The 22022-nt window shown below is 35.7% G+C and overlaps 1 protein-coding gene across 8 annotated transcripts in view; it reads right to left on the bottom strand.

Moving 5' to 3' along the window:
- LOC139969089 (maternal embryonic leucine zipper kinase-like) overlaps positions 1 to 22022 on the bottom strand; it is a 174330-nt gene that overhangs the window by 32802 nt on the left and 119506 nt on the right. For all 8 annotated transcript variants that reach the window (XR_011793647.1, XM_071973864.1, XM_071973863.1 and 5 more), the window contains one exon: positions 2134 to 2240. Coding sequence is in view for 7 of the 8 variants with exons in the window: in XM_071973861.1 (XP_071829962.1) it covers positions 2134 to 2240 (107 nt within the window). In the remaining variant the exon portion in view is untranslated. The remainder of the gene's footprint in view (positions 1 to 2133; positions 2241 to 22022) is intronic.

Raw genomic sequence — 22022 nt, 5'->3', positions numbered from 1 at the left:
AAAAGAACAATTAATATAATGGAAATCAATTTCTGCAGCTCCTCTGAGGCTTAAAAGAATATCCGAGGAGATGTAAATTACGCAAATGATACGTGAGTCTCAAATGCAGACTATGAGTTTTCAGGAAATATTCAAGCTGTTATTATCATAAAAACGCTCCATTCAAACAAGAAAAAACATAAAAGACAAACAGTTTTCAGGAATATCATATCTGGTATTAATAATTTTAATATGCCTATTGTTGTATTGTTTAGATGCAGAGCAAGTTATCTGGGAGCCAAACAAATTACAATGAAACAATAGCTGTTTATAGTTCCTCTGAGAAAGACAATCAGAGGAAAACGGTAACAGGATGCAAGCAGATGTGACCGAATTCCGAGACGCTCTGAGCTCCGAAGAAATTCTACTGTACTTGCTCAAAACTGCATAAATTATCGTTTCAAAGCCATCGTTTTTACGAACAAACAAATAACTTGTTCTGGAACAAATCCAGGAGTTTTGAGTAAAAATTCAAAAAGACAAATTGAAAGATTGGTGGATAAGTAGCAGCTCAAATTGTGTGAACATCTTTGGTTCCATGTATGTAGTATATCTTCTCTCTGGTGTGTGTGTCTGTGTGTGTACTGTCTGTAGGTAGTACTGTATGTGACTGGCAGGAAAGCTTGAGGATTTCAACTGTTGTGTGATTAACTGGGCAACAGCCCTGATGTTTACAAATAATTGTATACATACTTGTGTAGACTGGTCTATTTGTAATATTACAACTGCATGACTCACTCGGTCCTTAATGACGAATTAAGCTCGTTCATTATTAATGCGTTGATAAATGTCCAAATATGAGTCATCCAACCAAATTAAGAATAAACCAAAACAATTCACAAGTACTTCATTTCTAAGAATCTGCATCAGATTTATGCGCCAACAGGCTGTCAAAGCAAAGATGTTAAAACACCCTCGAGACATGCAAAGGCATCATTTAAATAAACGAAACAATCACATAATATGATGCAGCCATGATATATGGTAGACAAATTGCCCAAAATTTGTGTTTGATAACCAACAAAATCTCTTCAAAGTAGTGTCTTAGTCATTTCAAAAATTTAGCAAGTCATTTTATTGCCATCTGCAGGACTTTTAATGACATCAAATGAAACCTGAGCAGAGATGATACCTGGCAAAACCCTCTCGTATTTCTTGGAATCACGATTGAAATTGAGCTACTTTGATAAAATGATAATACTTTCTTTATTAAATATTCACACCGTCCGACTGACCTCACGAACGGAGAGAAAGGTGTTACTTTAATTAATTGCCGTCTATTGTTACAGTAATCATGCCCAAATTAATTGATTTCGTTTCCTCCAGAGAAGCAGAGCTTTCTCGGAGATTTAGCATTGTTCCGTTCCCTGGACGACAAATCGAATGAGGACACCTTTCCCCGAAAATTAAGAGGAGACTAAATCGAAGACGTCGAGCTTAGTTGTGAGTGGCCAGCTTCTGACCTGGACGTACTGTCCGTAATACCCTATTCACACTGTGTGTTTTCACAGAAAACACAAGCTTCGCTGCTCCAAATTAGCCGACAGCCAGTTAATGACCTGGCTGCCTGTTGATCGGATTCGAAGGATGAAATTACTCGGATAGCGCGGAATTTGATTCTTCTCCACTGGTGCCTGGCAATTAACTTCATAAAAGCTGAAACAACAAGGCAGTATGTCGCAGGTACAGGTTTTTTTTTCCTTATCAAACGTTTATTCGCAAAAATCGAGGCCGTCGCTGCCATTCGAATGACCTCATTTATTTAACTATCGACGACACTCGAAGATTTGTAACTTTCGTTGACTCTAACTGCTCGGGTGACAATTTATAGAAGTATGTTTCGAGCGTTTAACCAAACCCCACCTACAGAAGCACAATCAGTGAAAATGATCATCTAAGTAAGATGGATTTAGCCACATTCTTCCTCCAAAATCCATTCTCTAGATGATGCTAGGAGATTACTCCCAGGTATAAAGAGGTTATGAAAAACCTCTTTAAAGGTGGATTTCACTCTGGAGCTGGAAATTAATTTCATCGTAGGAACACTTAAGTCAGTTGGGTTTGAAATTACTAGAAAAGCAGACGGGGACTCACCAGAGCCAACAGTCTCCTGTAGGCGGTACCTCTGGGTGACCTCGTCGTAGTCCGACGTCATTCTGAACTTCTTCTTCCCGTTAAGGAATATCTCTGGCGGTTTCAATCTGTTCACGGAGAGAAGAGAAGAAGAAAGAGACAGCGTTAGAACAACAGAGTAGCAAGTCAATGTCTTGATAGCCTAGATGGTTGGATGTTCATATCAAAAGAGGAAAAGGCTGGCAGGGGAGGGGAGGGGGGGATTGGGAGGGCTAAAGGAGGGGACGTAATAACCCATCAAAAAGCAGCATAATTTGATTAATATCATTTATGTATTTATTCATCAATCAGGTACAAGTTCTAGAAAAGACTACAAAATGAGATCAAGATATATATTCTACTGAGAATATTCTTAAATGCATTTGCCGAACATGTCATCCATAGATTACCAACCGAGGCCAAATATTTTTTGGGCATTATATGATTGTTTTCTCAAAATTAAGAGAGGGCTATTTTCATCTGAGTATCATCTCACAAAAACTCTGGCTATTTTTATTATCCTATTTTTATCTTTTCACTATAATTCCATAATCTTTAATTCTTAATACGGTCAATCTCTGTACTACCGAGAAAACAAAAAATAGCTAAAGAATGCCGAAAGAATTCCAGTTAATTTGAACCCTGGGCCTCTTCCAATAGATGAAGAGAACGCCTGCTACTGATTCCAGCTTAATGTCATTTTTTGCAACTTCTTCTTTTTCATGTCAATTTCATCTTCTTCTTCTTCTTCTTCTCTTTCTTCCCCTCCTCCTTATCCACCCACACAAGATTCTTTCCTCTCTTACTTTCACGATCTTGCCAGAGTAAAATCCGAACGTCATTTTTGTTGCGGCTAAGATTGATATATTTTCGTGATTAAAATCAGAGGCCTTCGGGCAAGAACGTTGGAAAGACGGAGAAATAACCATAATACCTTACCCAACGGGTAATTTATTGGCCTGCCAAGCTATACGAAGGCTTTACAATTCGGTATTTGGTATCAACAGACTATAAATATTGACTTTATTTGTCAGCGTTTGAATTATTTAGAACCAAAAATATTCACAATCTATTTCTGGCCTTCTTTCAAACAATGTCATTTGCAATTAATCTAACGTTAACATCCTTCCCAGTTTTTCAATTTAATTATTTAAGGCCATTAGTGAATTTAAATATACTAATATGGCTCTATCTACAATTTCCACTGTTTAACAAACATGAACTTTGCTAGCCATTTGTTAACACTTATATTCGGGCTGATACAACCAGTGGCTTTAATTTTAAGAAGTCGTGTGGTTTTCTCTTCTGCAGGGTATCTGGATCCATACTAAAAAATGTACAAACTTTTACTCATTGCATGCAGAACCAAATTTCTGAAGAAAAAAAAAAAAACTAGTGAGGAATGGATACGTGGGGTGGCGGTTGAAGTCTGACCAAAATTTAAGTTTAATTATCTGCTAAAGATGGTTTGGAAGGGGAGGTGGGGGGGGGGGCAAGAGGCTAAATCACCTCCTCCCGTGGTCCTTACAGCAAGAACCACAAAAATGCTTCATTAAAAAATAAAAAAAAATTGGCTTGATTGCATACTGTTGTAGCTACTGTACAATACAATATCCAGCTAATATAATACATACAGCCCCATGCAGTAGTTATACATATGCATATATACATAAATATGCATAAAGCTCTACATCAGCACACCCATAGACTGTATCATACTGTATCTATCCAGGCGCTTGAAGATGAAACTGCTAAAAAGGGAAGGAATTACACACATCTAATGTAGGAGACTAGCGATATCCTAGACAACAGCTACATCGCAAACACTCTCTCATGTTCATGACAGAAAAGAAGATGAAAAAAAACCCCCGAAGTTTATGCAGAACCATTCCTCAAGTGCAATTGATGTACATAATGACTTTTCCTGGTCGTGTGCGTACTTGTAGCTCGCAGTGATATGATGTAAACTTGCTAGTTAGTCTGCTGATTATATACTACAGATCTTAATTAATGAGAAGAAAAGACCGCTGCATCGCCCACCAAGACAATCTATATAACTCGGCATCCTCTTGATTGACGTCATTCTGCGCTGGCTCTCTCTCTCGGTGATTATTTTCTTAACGGACGGATAGATGGAGCGTAATATTTGCATTGATGCGAAGTCGAGCGATTTATGTTTAAACAAAAGAGGTCTCATGCCTGGATTGCGGGGAAAGGGATTTTTTCCAGGTACGTGGAGGGGTTCTCTGACCAGATTTGCGACGCGAGTGCATTCCTAATTACTGCTCGATCACGACGAGATTATCTGTGCGTTGCGCTGCCGTAGACCGTTTGTCCGAGAGCATGTCGACTTTCAAGGTGTGTGGAGACGCTGATTTGAACGAATTATGATAAGCCCTGGATAATGCCTTATTTCGAGGAATTCGCTGGTGGTGTTCATCGCTCGCAGATCTCTCTCCGTCTCGCGAGAGACAGAGAAAGAGAGAGAAAGAGCGTAATAGGACAGCTACTGCAATAGCAATTTACTCAGGATGTGCCAAGGTTGACAGATTGATGTAGAAAATAATGGATTGTAATCAATTGTGTATCATTCATCGGTTTTGTAATACGAACAATATTTCACCGTCCTTATGATTCTTAAAACGTGATTGATGTTACGAGATCTATTACCTTTGAAGTTTGATATAAACCAGGAAGAAATAGAAAAAAATTCTTAGAATATCCTAGATGGATTTTGAAAAATAGTAATGTTAAAGACTGCTACAATAAAATAGAACCATGTGCAGACTTTGATCATTTAACAATTTTACCACTCGGGCAGTCCTACCTGTTATTTCAATCTTCTCCAAAAATAAACCTTAAAATACAATCCGAGACTTATTTTATCAAGTGCTAGTTTTGATCATGCTTGGCAAGAATTAAAAAATAAAAAATTATCTAAAAAAAACTTTAAAGGTTCTGCTGTAAAATTATACCCTTGACAAGTTACTAATTTATATTAATTCATAAAGTCAGAAATTTCTGACTGGCTAGGTTGTGGTCATATACAGTATGAAACTACTATTTGTAGTTTACTGTACAGAAATGATCCGATTTGGGTTTTTTTCCCCAGCAATATAATCGATATCTTTTTGCTAGCATTTCTTCTGTTGCTACCATTTTCCTATTACATGACTGAAGCAATGGTAACATAAAAATGCGACAGAATCTCGAATATATAATTTACTGAGCCCCTGTGGTAACCTTGGACCACTTCAGCTACTGTAGATGTTCACAAAAAGGTAAAGAGCTGGCCTACTGTTTTATGGCAGTTTGCAAACTTTCGAGAATCGATGCAAGCAATATAGGTCACTGAAAGGTCATTTATTGGGACATAACTAGATACAATATACAATTATGTAATATAATTTCGTAAAGGAAAAAAAAAGCTGGGAAGACTGACATTAAATTAATGCTTTCAAGCTGAACTCTTTCTTAGTTACAACGACAAAAACTTAGTAAAACGATTGCTGTAAATTAATTACACTTACAGAAAATTGAAAACTAAAAGCATTTTCGTCTTTTTTATCTACTGTAATCACACATATTAGAAACGAAATTTCTGAAATGAAATCTTCCCTCCAACCAAAAAAAAACAGCCAAAAATTATATTCTGTGTGGAATTTATTACGAAACCAAGGCTCGATTCACTGTTTCAGCCGAAGGAAATCAATATTATGGCTCTTGTTCTTGTCATGGTGTAGGCGATGTCCCAATGGGTGCCCTGTATCTGTAAAACACGAGTGGGAGGCAATATATGCGTTAAAATTCTCCCTTTCTGTTTCCAGAGGCTTCAAATCAGAAGAAGAAAAAAAAGAAAAAAGAAAACTCCAATTTGTCTTGGAGGAGAGATATACGCTTGTAAGGTTTACAATTTCGTAAGGTTTTTTTTTATTTTCTAACATATGCACGAAGAAGACTTAAATGTGAAACAAAAATGTACTTGAAAAGATACCTGGAGTGTGGGTGTATGGATGAATAGCAATGAAGTTTGTTGCTGACGGCGAGAATTTGGGAATTACCAAAAAGAGAGATATGAGGATTTTCTCGAAGGGCAGTTACTGTGAATTTTACATCATCGGGTGACATACTCGAATTTTTTGGATAGTCAAATGATAATACAGGATAGGAGATTTGCATGACGGAGATGCAGCTGTGCACATGCTTAACTTTGAACGATGGCATTGAAAGGTAAAAAAAAAATTTGAAAAAAAAAAAAACCTTGGCATACATTGAACAGAACTTCTCCAAAATCAAGGAACAGCTAATTAATGCTTGAAATATTTCGCGAGTCACATGTAATGACTGCATGATTGAGTTCTGATTTCAAATTTACAAATAGGTAAAGTATTCAATAATACTGAAGAATGCATATTTACTGTCTATAATACAAGATATAATTAGTAAACATATAGTAATGACCATACAAGCATTGTTTAACTTGTAAAGTCCCTGCATGCATGGTTGTCTCGACTATTTCAGCTATGTATGTGATATCACAGGTGACTAACTGCTACGTCACTTCCGACATAATCTATATTATGAAATATATATGCTATAGTACGACTGCATTTCCATCATCACGATCTAACATGTCATATCATCTATATATCGTTATCTACAGTAGGTAGAAAAGAATGCTGTCATTGTTTGTTTAACAATGTCACTTGTGACAGCTACGGTTGAATTAATTCCATGTAGATACCTCATCCCTGGATTATATATACATGTACAATAGACACTAATCCATTGATATATGACTGGTTTTTCCCCGTAACCAGTCTGGGCTACATCCCGCCCGCCGCGGTATGAGTAAGAGACGACATACCATGATAAAGACTGTTTCAAACTGTTAATAGGGACGCTCGCTCCACTTTATATCGGTAATTAGGTTATTGACTTCTGTTAGCATCCTCCCGGTAAAGAGCGGTCTGACCAAATTTCTCACGGGAGGGATGTACGAGGAGAAGACGTCACGTATATATTGGACCGAGATGGTGGACTGCTATGATGATGATGATGGGGGGCATTAAGACATCGTCAATGGTAGTTAGAAGCATGCTTTATAAGATACACAGCTTACGTTTTGCATGGGCAATGAGTAAATGCATCTTAGCAAAAATGACAGGACAGATTTATGACGATATAAATTATGGTTTTTATAAGTTTGTTTGTTTGGCTTGCTTCGGTCGATCATCTGTTGGACTGTTGTAGTTTGAAATTGTACAGCTTAATAGGATGCATGGATAGAGACCTGTGCTATATGCATGCGGTCGACTCGTAAAAAAAAAAAAATTCTGTGAGTGCATGACGGAACGATGACACACCATCTAGCAATGATGGCAAATTAATAAGTTTCAATTAATATGTTTATATTACAAGTTTCAATTCAGTGGGCTTAAAAGGAAACTGCTGATATAAACTCATTCAGAAATATTCGTAGGTGATCTATAATTCGGGGAAAGCACGTAGGAGAAATTTAGGGTTAATCAGAACAGGTATATTGATGTATACAGATCGACTGATGTGTTATGCTGAACATGAACTTGTTCAATTACACAATTGAACAATTGTACTTCAAATTAGCCGTTCTCATATTAAAGAACAGAACTGTAGCTCAACGTACTTTAATTTTGTAATTATCCAACCTTTAAGACCAAAAAACCTTAATTTCTATGTTTACTTGTCTGAGTAAAAAACCAACACACTTTCTTACAATTAGAATGTGCATGCCTTTGATTCATGTGTTTCAGGTAAATTACGGAATGTGAAACAATTATGTTCACAAGATTGGAAGGGAATTGGGGGGATACCAACTTGAAGGATCCCAGGGAGGGGGCAGAAGGGTGACATAATCTTTACCTCGTGTGGTTATCTTAACAAATTTATCAACCACGATAAATGAACTTTATATATTATCATTTGTATGGTCTGTGACCTTTGCCGAGAAGAACTTTCTCTTCAATCCTGATAAAACCCCAAAGGTCAAGTCTATGAGACTAGATTTGTTGGGCTTTCCTGATTAATTACCGAAGCTATAAAACAGAGTACCTTGATGGTTCATTAACTCCGTTCAGCTGTTGTGTGGGCCTCTTATCAGTCGCTGGAAGCTTCCAGAGAATTAGCCTCTGTCATGCATATCGCTGCCGACATTTCTGGTTATCTGCTTTAACCTTTTGGTCGTTTGATTACGTAGGGCTGGGTGGGTCTCGTTTTCAGAAATGTCACGCTGCCGTTAAAAGGCGAATAATGGTACATTAAATTAACCTTGGAGGAGTGGGACAAGAATATTGAAACCCCTCTGACCTCCCAGTACATAAACAAGATGTTTGGTTAGACGTCTAAAATACAGGTACTGTAGCGCCCTCTATCAGAATTACAATCGGATTACTCATCGGATATGACATCCAATATCTCATGCGAACCCTAAATCTTCCTTCATTATCACATAACTTAGCAAAAAAATATGATGGTAAATTATTGCATTGACACGGTACTGCTGTACTTGTTTGCCACTTTGAAAGATTTGCCAATATGCTGATAGAGGTCTGTAGGACCGTTTAAACTAATTAACATGATTTTTAATTGATTGCGATTTAAGCTCAAGTCTAAACTGATAGCAAAGCTACAGCCGACCGACATAGCAAATGCAAATTAATTAGATAGAAGAACTTTGCAATACTCAATTGCATACCTGATTCATTCAATCATTCTTTGTTTTTGCTCCATTTTCTGATGAACTTCCTGTCTTTGTCTAATCACGATAAACATTACCGTACGAACTTTGGAAATCCATCAAAAAAGCCTCTAGATGATCTGTTGACTTAGTGATTTTGTTTTGATTGTAACTAAAACCTGCGTAAGAATCCTTTCCTTGTCCGGGGTTACGCTGTGTTACCTACGTCAGCTCTTTCATCTCTCGTGCGGTGTGTAGTAAACAAAGGTGACACCATTCTCTAGAACATTGACATTGCACACCAAAACAAAGTTATATTTAGACACATTGCGAGGTTTCCCTAGATGGTTACAAATCTATTACTCTAGATAGGATGAGCGAGGAGAGAAACAAACTATAGCCAATGTTCAATTGAAGTGTTGACTTTACAATTATAAACTATATTTAGATATATATATATATATATATACAATGAAGATCAAAATAGAATACTCCAGAAAAAACAAACTAAAAAAAATACTAAAAATTTGGGGTTTCTTCTTTGGATACTAATTGCTACGATCTTTTTTGGTCGATGACAGTATTTCGTCACATTTGTGAACTATGTGTCCGTGATTCTTTTTCTCGTTTCAAAAAGTAGAAGAAGAATAAACCAAATATCAAAGCAAACCCTTAAAACCAGTGATACATGATTGAGTAATGCCGAGTTGCCAAGACAACGAAGCAATCTCTGACTTCAATGCTAGGTCTTCTTTAGTGGCGTACGCATGCACAATAATAGCCTAGGGGTGGGTGTCAAGATCGTTGGAGGTAGATTAACGAGATAGCCTTCATCACAAATTTAGATTTGACCTTGGCCAAGGTTTTATTTTGGTATACTCACTCTATGTCACAACTTTATTTTTAAAATAGTTACAGCTTCAATACTTGCGTAAATGGAACTTATGCTAAAAACTTTAGAATCACACAAAGAAACTTGTCAACAGTTTGTTGGTGAACATTCAAACAAACTTGAACTGATATGTACATATATGTTTTTGTATTGGAATATCGATATCTCTGCGAAATTTATAATTTTGTGACATTGAATTCTGATTAATGTCATTAAAGGTCCATAATTCCGTGCTGAAGTAATTAAGCGAAAAATGCTTTACGGTTTGCTTATTGTTTTCTATCCTCCCTTTAACTGTGACCTAGTTTAATATACAATATAATAGCTGGATCACACACCAAAATACAGAACTAAACTGAATATATGCATGCATTTACAATAGATAGGGTCAAGCTATACCACATAAGTTAAAATCATACTAAATAAGTTCAAACAGTACTACAATAGTTCAAACCATACTTACTACACTAGTTCAAACAGTACTAGCATTAGTTCAAACTATACTACATTAGTTCCAACTACACTACATTAGGTTAAATAATACTTAGTTCTAAACACATGGTCACTTTACACATGGTCACTTTAAGTTGGAGCTCAACTATATACTGTCTCCACTCAGCTGCTACAATTAAAGTATAATTTCTTCTTATCAGAACAAGAGACATTTCCAACTCTGTCATTTTCTAAACCTTTGACCTTTTAAATGTCTTCCCTCATTCCCCTTCCCCCTCCAGGCCCCATTTCCCTTTCCCACGAGATGGGCATTTCTGACCTGAGACATATTGAACACTGTCTCAGTTCTTCAGACAGTCAATTTATAGGCAACATAGAGGAAACCTATGCATGCTACAGTAGTAATAACCAACACTCCGAGATCTGTGTCACAGCTTAACTGTACAAGTGTGGGTGAATATACCTAAAGTATCTCCACATTAAATTATATATTATAATGTATCTACACCAATCTACAAGTGAAACTAGCATTTCACAATTGTAACTGCATATGTCAGCTATTCTGAACGAGTCACATGCATGCCTGGCTATTATACATAATTACCTTTTATCACAAACATGTGTTCATTGCAACATTTTTTTTTTTTTCACTTTTAGTTTCTGAATGCTGACAATTGTATATTACAATCAACTGCCGATCCTGTGATAAGCGGGGTGGCAAATGATACTATTTATAAACATGATGTCATTATCACTTCATATGACATCAAAAGAAGTAAAAAAAAAATATAAAAAAAAGGAAAGAAAAGAAATGAAATGAAAAGGGAAGGGAAAGTAGAAAACAAGTTCCTGAAAAAAAGTTTGTATCACAATGAAACAAATAAGATCAGTTCCTTCTTCGTTTAGGTAATTACCATAATTATGTAGAAAAAAGGGTAAAATGAAAATCTGTAACATTTCAAAATCATGTTTTCATGGGTAGGTGGTAAAATGTCTTGCGTACTTCCGTCTAAACATTTTTTCTTGGTTTTCCCTGAAACATTTCAAAGTCATGTTTTCATGGGCAGATAAAATGTCTTGTATACTTCTGTGTGAACATTTTTAGGGGTTTTTCCCCTATAATATTTCAAAACCATGTTTTTATGGTGATATAAAATGTCTTGTGATACTTCCAAGTCTCGACATTATAGTTCTGACGGTATCTGCACATGGGAATTATGTTCCATTGTGCCAGGAAGTTCAGCCACCAAGGAGTCGTTCATACTGTATATGACTCATGCTATTAATTTTATCCATAATTTTTTCCATCCATATAAAACAGGATGTGACATAGGGAGAGGTATCCTTTATGAGCCAAGTCTAATCTGGATCAAGATGAGGGATTAATAATTGGTTAATTGATTGTCAAGCTCTAAAAGTTAATTATAAGTGTATATATATAGGGTCTCATGCAGTTTGGGATTTACATACAGCACTGGATTATATATAAGATTGAAAAAAAAAGTTGCAGTATTGGGTTAATTATGTAAAAATGTGTGATAATTTAAGAGTACTGATGAAAAACAAAGGGATGTAAAGAGAACAATAAAATACTTTCAACACTCTTGTCTCCATGCACTGTGTACCACCACCAAAAAGAAAACAAGTCTGATGGGTTTGGGATTTATACCACACGATATTTAAACTCTGAGTGAACCTTTGTGTTCTAATTAAACCTTAATTGTTCCAATTAAATTGACAATTGAAATTAAGGCAGCCTTTAAATTAATTTACTGTGGTACCGTATCAACTGTAGCTTTGAATCCATTTTGCTTATTCGCTCATAAATTATTAAAGTCACTTTAAAAAAAAAATGGACAACGATACAGTCTGTAGAAGTACGTTGCAGAACTTTCTAGCATTATATGAAAGTCAATCTATATTTTCAGAATAATTAAAATTGGCAGTTTCGATTTGACTCAATTACTTTAAATCAAAAATAATTCTCAACCTCTCACATTAAGTCCATCGATGACCTGCAGAAGTCATGAGAGCCGATACTAATACAGCTGCTGATTGCATTTTGATCATCAAAAAGACGGTACTCTTAAATTACTAAATTGTCAGAGTTAAACAAATTTGACATCACACTAAAATGACCCCTGAAGCTGTGGACCAATTATAAATTACCTCCAGGGCTATATATATATACATATATATATATACTGTATGTATAGCATTTGATATGCACGATCATCTTCATCTTCTAAGATATTTAAGAGTTCGTAAATTTATCTCTTGGATCCAGCTGAGTTTGACTACGTCACTAAACCTTCATCTTGTGACTTGCTTGCGTATATATATCGAGGAGCATATTGAAGGAATGCTGAGCATAAGCTGCAGTTCTGCCTTCATGACCGTACGACTACGGTAAATCACGTGTGCTGGGTCACTTAAAATGTTGAGTTATGCGCTGTGCAGGTCTACACATGCAGCTCATCATGTGCCAGTGGGGAATGACGTATATACATGTGTTCATTTATGCTGAGGGGGATGCAATGTATAGTATTGCACATCTCTCAAAGCTAGGTTTAAAAATAGCAACTTTGGGATCTCAGCGTTTGGAAATACTCGACTCGACTGTAGCTGGCAGTCGCATGACGGATCAAGTGAGTTGCGAGATGAATAAATCTCAATAACTTACGACGGTTCGCAAGATTCGGGTTGTAATCGATAATCGTCTAATGCTATTAACGGTATATTTGGAAATGATTTGTAACAGAAACAAAGATCCCCCCCATGTACATGCATTGTCTAACATTCACTCTAAACAATCAGAAAGTGGCATTGATTCTGTAAGTTTAACTTGACTAATTAGTACACAATTTGTATGATTCTTGTAAGCTAATTTACCTTTAAACCTTCTATCAGTTAAAAAAACGTGTACGTGTATGGTAAACAATTTGTTTTTATTGTGTTTAAATAATTGCTAGCGTCTTCTTTCCGCTCTGGGTGTGTCGGGGGACAATACTTAGACACATGTGTCTCCTCAACTTCCTTGCATTGTCTAAATAAGCGTACCCTCAACTTTATATACGTAATAACCCTCACATATCACTTCCTGAAACCATGCAAGCATTCAATTACGGAATATATCCTGTTGCGAAATCACAACAGTTTCTTTCACGATTGCACTTGTAAGCTTATCTATATAATATATTTTCGTAATTAGGTCGTATAAATTTACCGTACTACACTTTCCTCATTGGTTTTTGGATAGTAAATGACGTAGTTATTCATAACCTACAGTGATTCAGGACTTGCAATTTGCATTTACCTAAATTTAAGCTGACTGTATGTCTTCTTGTCAAAATTTGATGTGGGTTTGGATAAATATTAATTAGTCACATGCTCGTACTGAAGAAAGGGAGGATAATTAAAACAAAGGCATGATTGACCTGTATAAAAGGTGCCTTTCAACTTTTGCAATATAGGTAAATTATATATGCTTTCATGATGATAACTGTTGTGTTATTTTAACAGGAAGATGATTTTCATATTTCTGAACACATGCACCCAGTGAAATCCAGGACATAAAATTAATTTGTTGAACTATACTGTATACAGTGTGCAATCATAGTAATACATTGAGTCACCACAGATATTTAGATATCTTCTTACCCTTATTTTCATACATCCACAGGCCAAAAAGATATTCACTGCATATGGATGCAATGCACCTTTTCAAGCCTTAAACCTAATTTGCATATAACATATGGGACAGACGTTAAAAGGTACCGACAATTACCAGTTTTAAGACCTCCACCCCCCCCCCCCCTCCTCCCCCATTTGTGTGATGCATGTAATGGCTTAATTGAGTAAACCTTCACTAGTCAGGTTAGCACTTTATAGTGGTAACCAGGGACCGCAGAGTTAGCCTAGATTACTGTATACGTATATACAAATTATGGCAAATTTGGCAAAACACTACAGAAAGGGGGAAACACACCATAGGCTTCCAAAAGCATTCGTTAATATGCATCAAATTTAAAAATCTAAGGAAATTCACAGATTTTCTAACCAATATGCTCAACGGTAAGCAGATGCCTTTGTTTGAAAATTTACAAAAAAATAAATTTCTTTGTCGATTCCAAAAAACGATTTGAGAGGTCCTTATATGTATTTCTCCCGCAGGAAGTTAACAAACGAAATTCCACACGATATATATAGAAGATGACCTTGCTGTATGCTATGTAAGTTAAAACTCAATTGGACTTCAAAGCATACGGGTACGTATTACACTAGGGATTTTTAACCAGCAATATTTCCTGTAAATACACTCGTAAAGTAAGAAAGTAAGAAAGAAAACACAGCACACAACACGCACATGCATCAACATGACTATAATTACCCCCACAGTTACAGAACTGCAGCCCACACTTTCTAAATATAGATTTTTCCTTCTTCTTCCAATAGACAGATAATTTCCCATTTTTGCACAATTGTATATATAACTATAAAGGGAATATACCCCTTGAATTCCTTTTACTTTCCTCAATCAATATAACCCGCTCTTCATATATTTCCCTGTGTTATAAAAATCAGTGGATTGTTAAATTTAGGAACAGAACTGCGAAAAAGGCTTGTGTTGTTGTTCTTCTCCCCCTAATACATCCGTAGCACTTTCCGATTGTAGCAGCTGCCTTGGCTCGTTTCCCCTTTTTAAACAAAGAGTTGGCTAACGAACATGAGATGTAAATGGAGGACAAACACAAGCTATATTACAAGGATGTACAGTATCGTGGGATTTGGAACGGATTCAAATTTTCATTGGAGACCGACTTTTAACATTCATGTTGCTTGGCACATGTTTCAACCAAAGATTTTAAGAGAGTAACTAACCACCAGTTAAATCAAATCAAATTCAAATTTTCCGTACTGCTATTAAACTTAATCAGCTTCAAAAGCCTAATTACATAAATCTTTACTCAGCAACGAAAAAGAAAGGAGTCAATCAATTTCAATGTGCCGAGCACTAAGCCTTTAAGGTGAATGATATTTTCTGCATAGGTTTACACAGCAGATACAGTATCCTTATATAATGCAAAGTGTTAAGACATGATTACACATCATAATCCGCATTGCCCAGCAGTGTCCTTTGTCAATATTCTGAAAGAAATACCGATACCTCTTAGAGGTATTAGCCCATATTACATTCTTCCAATTCTCAGTGCGTGTATCGGGCCTCTGTAACCCAAACTTGTGACGCTTGCAGACGATCGAACCCTGCATATCTATAGTGTCCAGGATGTAGTACGCTATGCATATTGGATTGTAGATATTGTTCACGTTCATGTGCATTTTGCTATGTGTTGTACGCATACGCTATGCGGTCCTATAGCTATATCGCTCTCTTAGATCTATATTGCTCTGTATGTAGTGAATTGTAGCTAATAATCTCTGACAGGCTAGGACCAGTCTCCAATTAGTGTAATTTATGGCATCGGCACCTGCGGTTTAATCTACTCTGCCGGAATGACGACGCAAAAGTCTCCAAGAATTGATGATGGGGGACTGCATGCACATAAGTTGCAAACCGTGGCGTATTACGGTTAATTGCATGGCCATATTCATATGTATAGTGTACAATGTATTTTCCTTTGAGTTACAAGTCACTCTTTGGTATGACTGGAAGAAGTTAAGCCTCGTTACTAACTGTATCTATTATCACCCCTATTCATGATTCTACATTAAAAAAAACATCTCTTTGCATTTCACCTCTAGTGATGCTACATGTACAAGTCGCTGCATCTAGGTAAAATTGTTCACAAGTGCTATTTTCTCCTTTCCTATATGAAATGATTAATACTTATTCTAATTTCTTAAAAGCACCCAGTTCTCAATTAACATATTTTTTGGGAATTGAAGAACAAAAACTGTTTCCCCCCCACCCCCCTCCCCATATATAGCAATTTTATAGCAATCCTGTACAAATAATTTTTTTACAATTTTGAGTACAAGTGAGTACATGCATAATGTGAAGTAATATTCACAAATCTCAATGTAGCATATGAAATGACATTCCACACTTTCTGTTAAGTGATAAAATTTTTACCATAAAAGAAAAAAAATATATATATATATTTTCTTTAATATGATAGTACTTCTGCAAGCCACATCGACTGCACCTTCCCATCGCAATATTATTATTATTTACACAGAGCTGCCGTAAGAATTTTTCCAATAATGAATGTTTTATGAACCACAGAAGTACGTTCATCCGATATGAAAAAAAGAAGAAAAAAGAGGGAATATTAAGAAAGAAAAAGCCTCCCAAGATAGTAGTGATATGATTCGTGACTCATACCTATCACAATCTGACCTCATTCTGTACCAATTTACAAACTTACACATCACCGTTTCCACCAGCGGTCTAAAAATAGAAACACAATTTCCCATTTTCACAATGTGGATCATAGCGCAGACGGCGACCAGATAGTCAGGATTAATTTCTTATGATGTCAATGGGGAGTATCTATTTTTAGAACTTGGCATGGAGTGGCATTGGTTGGGGGTTGAGCAATAGAATGTACAGTATATTACCAGAGTGGGCTAATACTGTTTATATACCAGCAGGTTCACATGCTGGCATACTGTACATTACTATGTTTTCTGTAATATTAAAAAAAAAAAATTAATATAATTGTTTTCATATATATATATCACTCTACCCATGTAATACTACATGCAACAATATTATTGTGGATGTTTTATAAATATGATCATACTATTTATGATACAATATTTATATTATTGTTTGATACTTATGTGAATCCATGGGTTAATGTGTACACTGTACATCTATAGATACTTTTGCAATGTGAACTGCCGACCTACACATACTGTAGCTACAGTATTGTATACATGGCTCCATAGCATGTAAAATGGGAATAGGTTGAAAGTTCAAATTTTGTGAAACTCTCTTTGTGTTAAACAAAGAGAGAGAAAGAGAAATAGCCAGATGAAATGTAATTATTTATTATTAATTAGTTATTTGGACAGGTAACATATTAACGAGGACAATTGACATCTTTTACTTTCGGATGGCAGTTTGGTTGACGCAATGACTAGTAATATCATAATTACCAAATTGAAATATTACAGGTGAAATCGAAACAGAACCCTGACGACTGCAAAAATTTTACATAATAAAAGTCATTGTTTAAATTTTACCTGCTTTTGTTATTTAAATACTCAGCGAAAGATTTCAGCATCACATGGTCAACTTAAGCTGTTTTCATATGTTCATTGTTTAAAGTTTTCATGCGGTTTTGTAATGGTGCAGTTTGTAATGGAACCGATACAAAACGGTTAAGGAATAAGCGATTACTAGGACAGTGGATTGATCCATTGAACCGTATAGAATGACTAGCTGTGGTTGTTACATCAGACTGAGGAATTAACCACGATGACGTCAAACGTGCTTTCGAAATTGATAATCAAATGTCTTTCCACTCCAGTGGAATTCTTTAACTTTATATTACAGCTAACTACAAGCTGTGGTATATATGTATATATGGCATTCTCCTTTTGAAGAGGATATGAAATTCAACTACAGATAAATTTCACCATCTCTCTGGATGAAGGAGTTTATAATAACGTTACTGGACACGTGAAACAGAAGGTTTTGCCTAAAGAAATTGTAGATAGTATGAAATGTATCTCCTCGTGTATAATTAAAATCTGGGATCTGAGAAATAATGGATGCTATATACGTAGCTAGTAGAGATAAATTATTGAATGGACTTATAGCGTGTGTACAGTAACATGTAATATGAGGAATTTACAAATATAGTACTATTGGTAACTTGATTTCATTCTGATTGTACGAAGAAGAAGAAAGAAAAAAAGAAAAAAAAAAGAAGAAAAAAAAAAGGTGATCTGAAAACCTGTGAAAGTTAATACTCAGCGTTAATTGCACAGGAAACACATGTTAGCCATTTTCGTTCCAAACTAAAGTACAAGACTGCCCCCCCAAAACCCCTGTCTACTTTATATTTTTCAATATATATAGGAATGTAATATGTTATATAAAATAATGGTTACATAATTACCCACACTTAAAGCACAAATAAACTTTCCAATGCAAAGAAGGATTATTATTATATTTTTTTTCCTTGTCTGTTCAAATGATTATGTATACCAAAAAAAAAAAACAGCTAGGCTTACTTATCACTGACAAAAATTTTACTATATACCTTTAAGATAAGACTATGAGCTCCATATGGGAATGACATGATATCCATGATGAGCACACAGTCCGTATTAGTCTAACTCGTTATAGCATACTACATGTACCAGGAAGAAAAAGAACCTGTCTACATTTACAGCAGTACTTGTGATAATACTGTTCCATGCATTCCAAGTAGATCTCTCAAATATGAATTACAGTAGGTTAATTATTTACTTTCAGCGCATTAATATTCACTCACAGAATTTTATCAATGTCACTTGCATGTTTCCTTAATAGGTTAGCCTAATTACTCTGTGTATATATATACTCTCATAGCTCTACTGCGCTGTATACATTCCATACACTGACATATAGAGATTCAGTATAAGGAAGACATACTGTACTCCTACTAAACACATATAATACTACTGTACATGTACACAGAAGGTATTCTTCCACCCAAAAGTACAGTACTTTCCTATATAAATCCTGTTCCTTTGGATTATTACTCATGTCAGCTTGTTCAAATCTGGACTGCTAGGTTCCTAAAGGAAAGAAATTCCTCCCCTTTGATTAGGAATGAACAGTACAGATATATGTTGAGGACAATGATCCCCGATTCATATCAACAATGAGAGGACTATAAGCTCGAGGGCAGGAGAACTCGCAGAAAATACAAGTTCGGTTCTGTCTCACGCTATGAGTCAGACGACCCGTTTCGTCATGAACTTAATTATGACACATGTATATACATATCTTGAAGAAAATTTGAAAAAAAGAAAGAAAGAAAGTGAAGAAAATAAGCTTGTTTGTAAGTTTGGAGTTTCAAAATAATGCAGTTGTATATTGAACCCCAAGGCATTGTAATATATAGTTTTGAAGGTTTTGTTCAAGATTGTGAAACTAGAAATATGGGTAGCTCACTCTATGACACATTTCTGCTCAAAGAAAGGTAAATTACGTATACTGTATATGACACATCCCTTTGCAAACAACGAGTGGTCACCAGTATTATTAAACAAAGGAAATCAGTCATACCACTGGATCCAGTGCTTGTACAATCTGTAGTATTACTGGATCCAGTTAAACTGAAGAAACAGTTTGAACACATAGCTAGTGAACATAGCAGAAGCTTCGCAAATATTCCCTCCCCCCCTCCTCCCCGATCTAACCACTTGGGATTTACCTCATGATCGAATGACACGGACAGTATATTGTCATCTGAAATGTTTGAGGATTGAGAGGATTTCATTAAGTGCGTCTGAGTCATCGGTCCTAAAATATATGAACGGAAAAAACCGCGGTGACTAACGTTCGTATTATTCATAGCTGAAGAATTTGAAAAGAACAACATCATTTTGATGAAAATTAATCATTTTGAGTGCATTGCATGAAATTATGGAAAGGCTTGAGGACTATGACGAAAAAAACAAACAAAAATTTGCATAAATTGTTCCGTACATCTTGAGTCTTCGGCGATCTTATTAAAGAGACAGAGACTGTGTTAATTCTCAATAAGAGGTTATTCAGTGTCCTATTTCATACAAACTGCAAGGAAAATAGGTTCTGCATCATGTATACATTAATTAAATAATTGGATAATTAAATTTTGTGTATGACCAACATAATTGACTTAATATAATAACAGTTCTTAAAATTGACATAGTAACATGTCAAATCATTAGGAAAATGTCGAAAAATTCTGACAATATGATCAGACGAGTTATCGATTTATCCTATGATATGCAGTTAATATAAATATTAAATAACATTATATATACTGTAGACCAGTGCAAAGAAACCTTGACATGATTTTGTTAATCTGAGTACCCCCCCCCCCCCCACCCACTACATGGCAACTTGAATTGGTTCTTAAAGTACATTTAGTTGACCTTAATTGCAGAACCAGTCAATTCTAATACTAGCTAGCCCTGATTATGTCATACATAAAAAGTTATTGTATCAAACATTCAAACTAAACTCTTGTTAACTACATCATGGATAAATCATCTTCCCTATGTATTACTTAAATGCATCATATGCGGCACACCCAGTACTTTCAATTCCAAAAGTGATAATTTCAAGCAAAAAAACAAAACAAATATAAGAAAAGCAAAGAATGGACATAAAAGGGAAAAAGTAACTCCCAAATTATGTAAGTACTGTGGAAATATCGATGACTAGTCTCGTCCATAATCTCAAAGGCTACACCCTTCAATCGATGCGGGGACGATTGCTAGGCTCATTCTTTACACAGGTGAAACAACAAAGACACAACAGGTGTCGGGAGGAATATGACGTATGTATATATGTACAAAGGAGAGGCAGGCCTTTGTTACTCATCAAAGCAAAATGCACCTCCTTTAGAATTATGAACCACTCAGAATCATTATAAATGATTTCAATGATAACGACAATGCTATATAGAGTTATTGATTTATGTAGATACTTAACATCTGCAGCGCTCTATAGTTTAAAGCTCATATCATTATTATTATTAATATTATTAACCTTCTACAAGTTCTACTGCACCGTGCACTTTTTGAAAGTTGGAACGGGAAAAAATAAATAATTTGAACGGGACTGGAAAATTTACATTTATTACACAAGTTGAGTCTAAATTGAAATGGGACATTGAAACTGTTTTTACAAACCATGTCCCATAACTTCCGTATAAACAATGATAAACAGACCGGAAAAAAGAAAAAATTAATTATACGATTGAATATAAACATTTAGGTATAAAACCACCACACCTGTTTCTATAAGATGGATAATTTGCATTGTATTCATTCAAGAAGGGAGGACTATTCGACTATACGATATATTGGCGAGTTCTGTTTACTATGTTAATTAAAATACAAGCTGGAAAGTTTGCCAAAACTAAAAGAATTGAGAAGAGAATGTTTGCATGTTTAACATTTAATGTAATACCCTGAAAATAAATGAGTCATTGCGGATGACGAGTCTACTTAGTTAGAAATAATATTTAACGAGTAATATTGCGAAATGCGCATAAATTAATTCATCATGAATGTCTCCGTCATTTGTAACATAAGATTATTGCCACAACATTTAGTCACATGATTAAGCCTCCCATGGGTGTGTCTAGGGTGACTCCCTAGCTGTTTGGACAGATGATAGTGTAATTTATAATATACCATATTTAGTAGAACTAATGATGTGAAGATTAATCTTTATAACAATTTTGATCAGCCAAAAAAATTTCATTGTTGAAAAGAACCAAATACATGTAGCCCTACGGCAGTGGCGTACTTAGAATCCTTGGCACCCGGGGCGAATCCTTCCTTTTGTCACCCTGTGCAGGGGATGTTGTCCTGGGGGTATAAGGGGTGGGGGTATCCGCTCCCTTTGAGAATATGTTTGTTTATGAACAGTGGCTTAGATGTAAAATGCTGACTAGCTTTGGCAAACCTTTGAACTGATTATATGATCGATATTTGGCATTGCACACCCCCTTGACTTGGACCTGTGTGCCCACCCCCCCTCCCCCGGCCCCTCGCTTAGTTCGCCACTGGCTTACGGTTATATACAATACTCCCAAGGTTTGTACAATGATCTTGTAGCTACGAAGAGTA

Source organism: Apostichopus japonicus, chromosome 6 (genome assembly GCF_037975245.1).
Source record: "Apostichopus japonicus isolate 1M-3 chromosome 6, ASM3797524v1, whole genome shotgun sequence".
Classification (NCBI taxonomy): domain Eukaryota; kingdom Metazoa; phylum Echinodermata; class Holothuroidea; order Aspidochirotida; family Stichopodidae; genus Apostichopus; species Apostichopus japonicus.
This window is presented reverse-complemented; position numbering and strand designations above follow the sequence as displayed.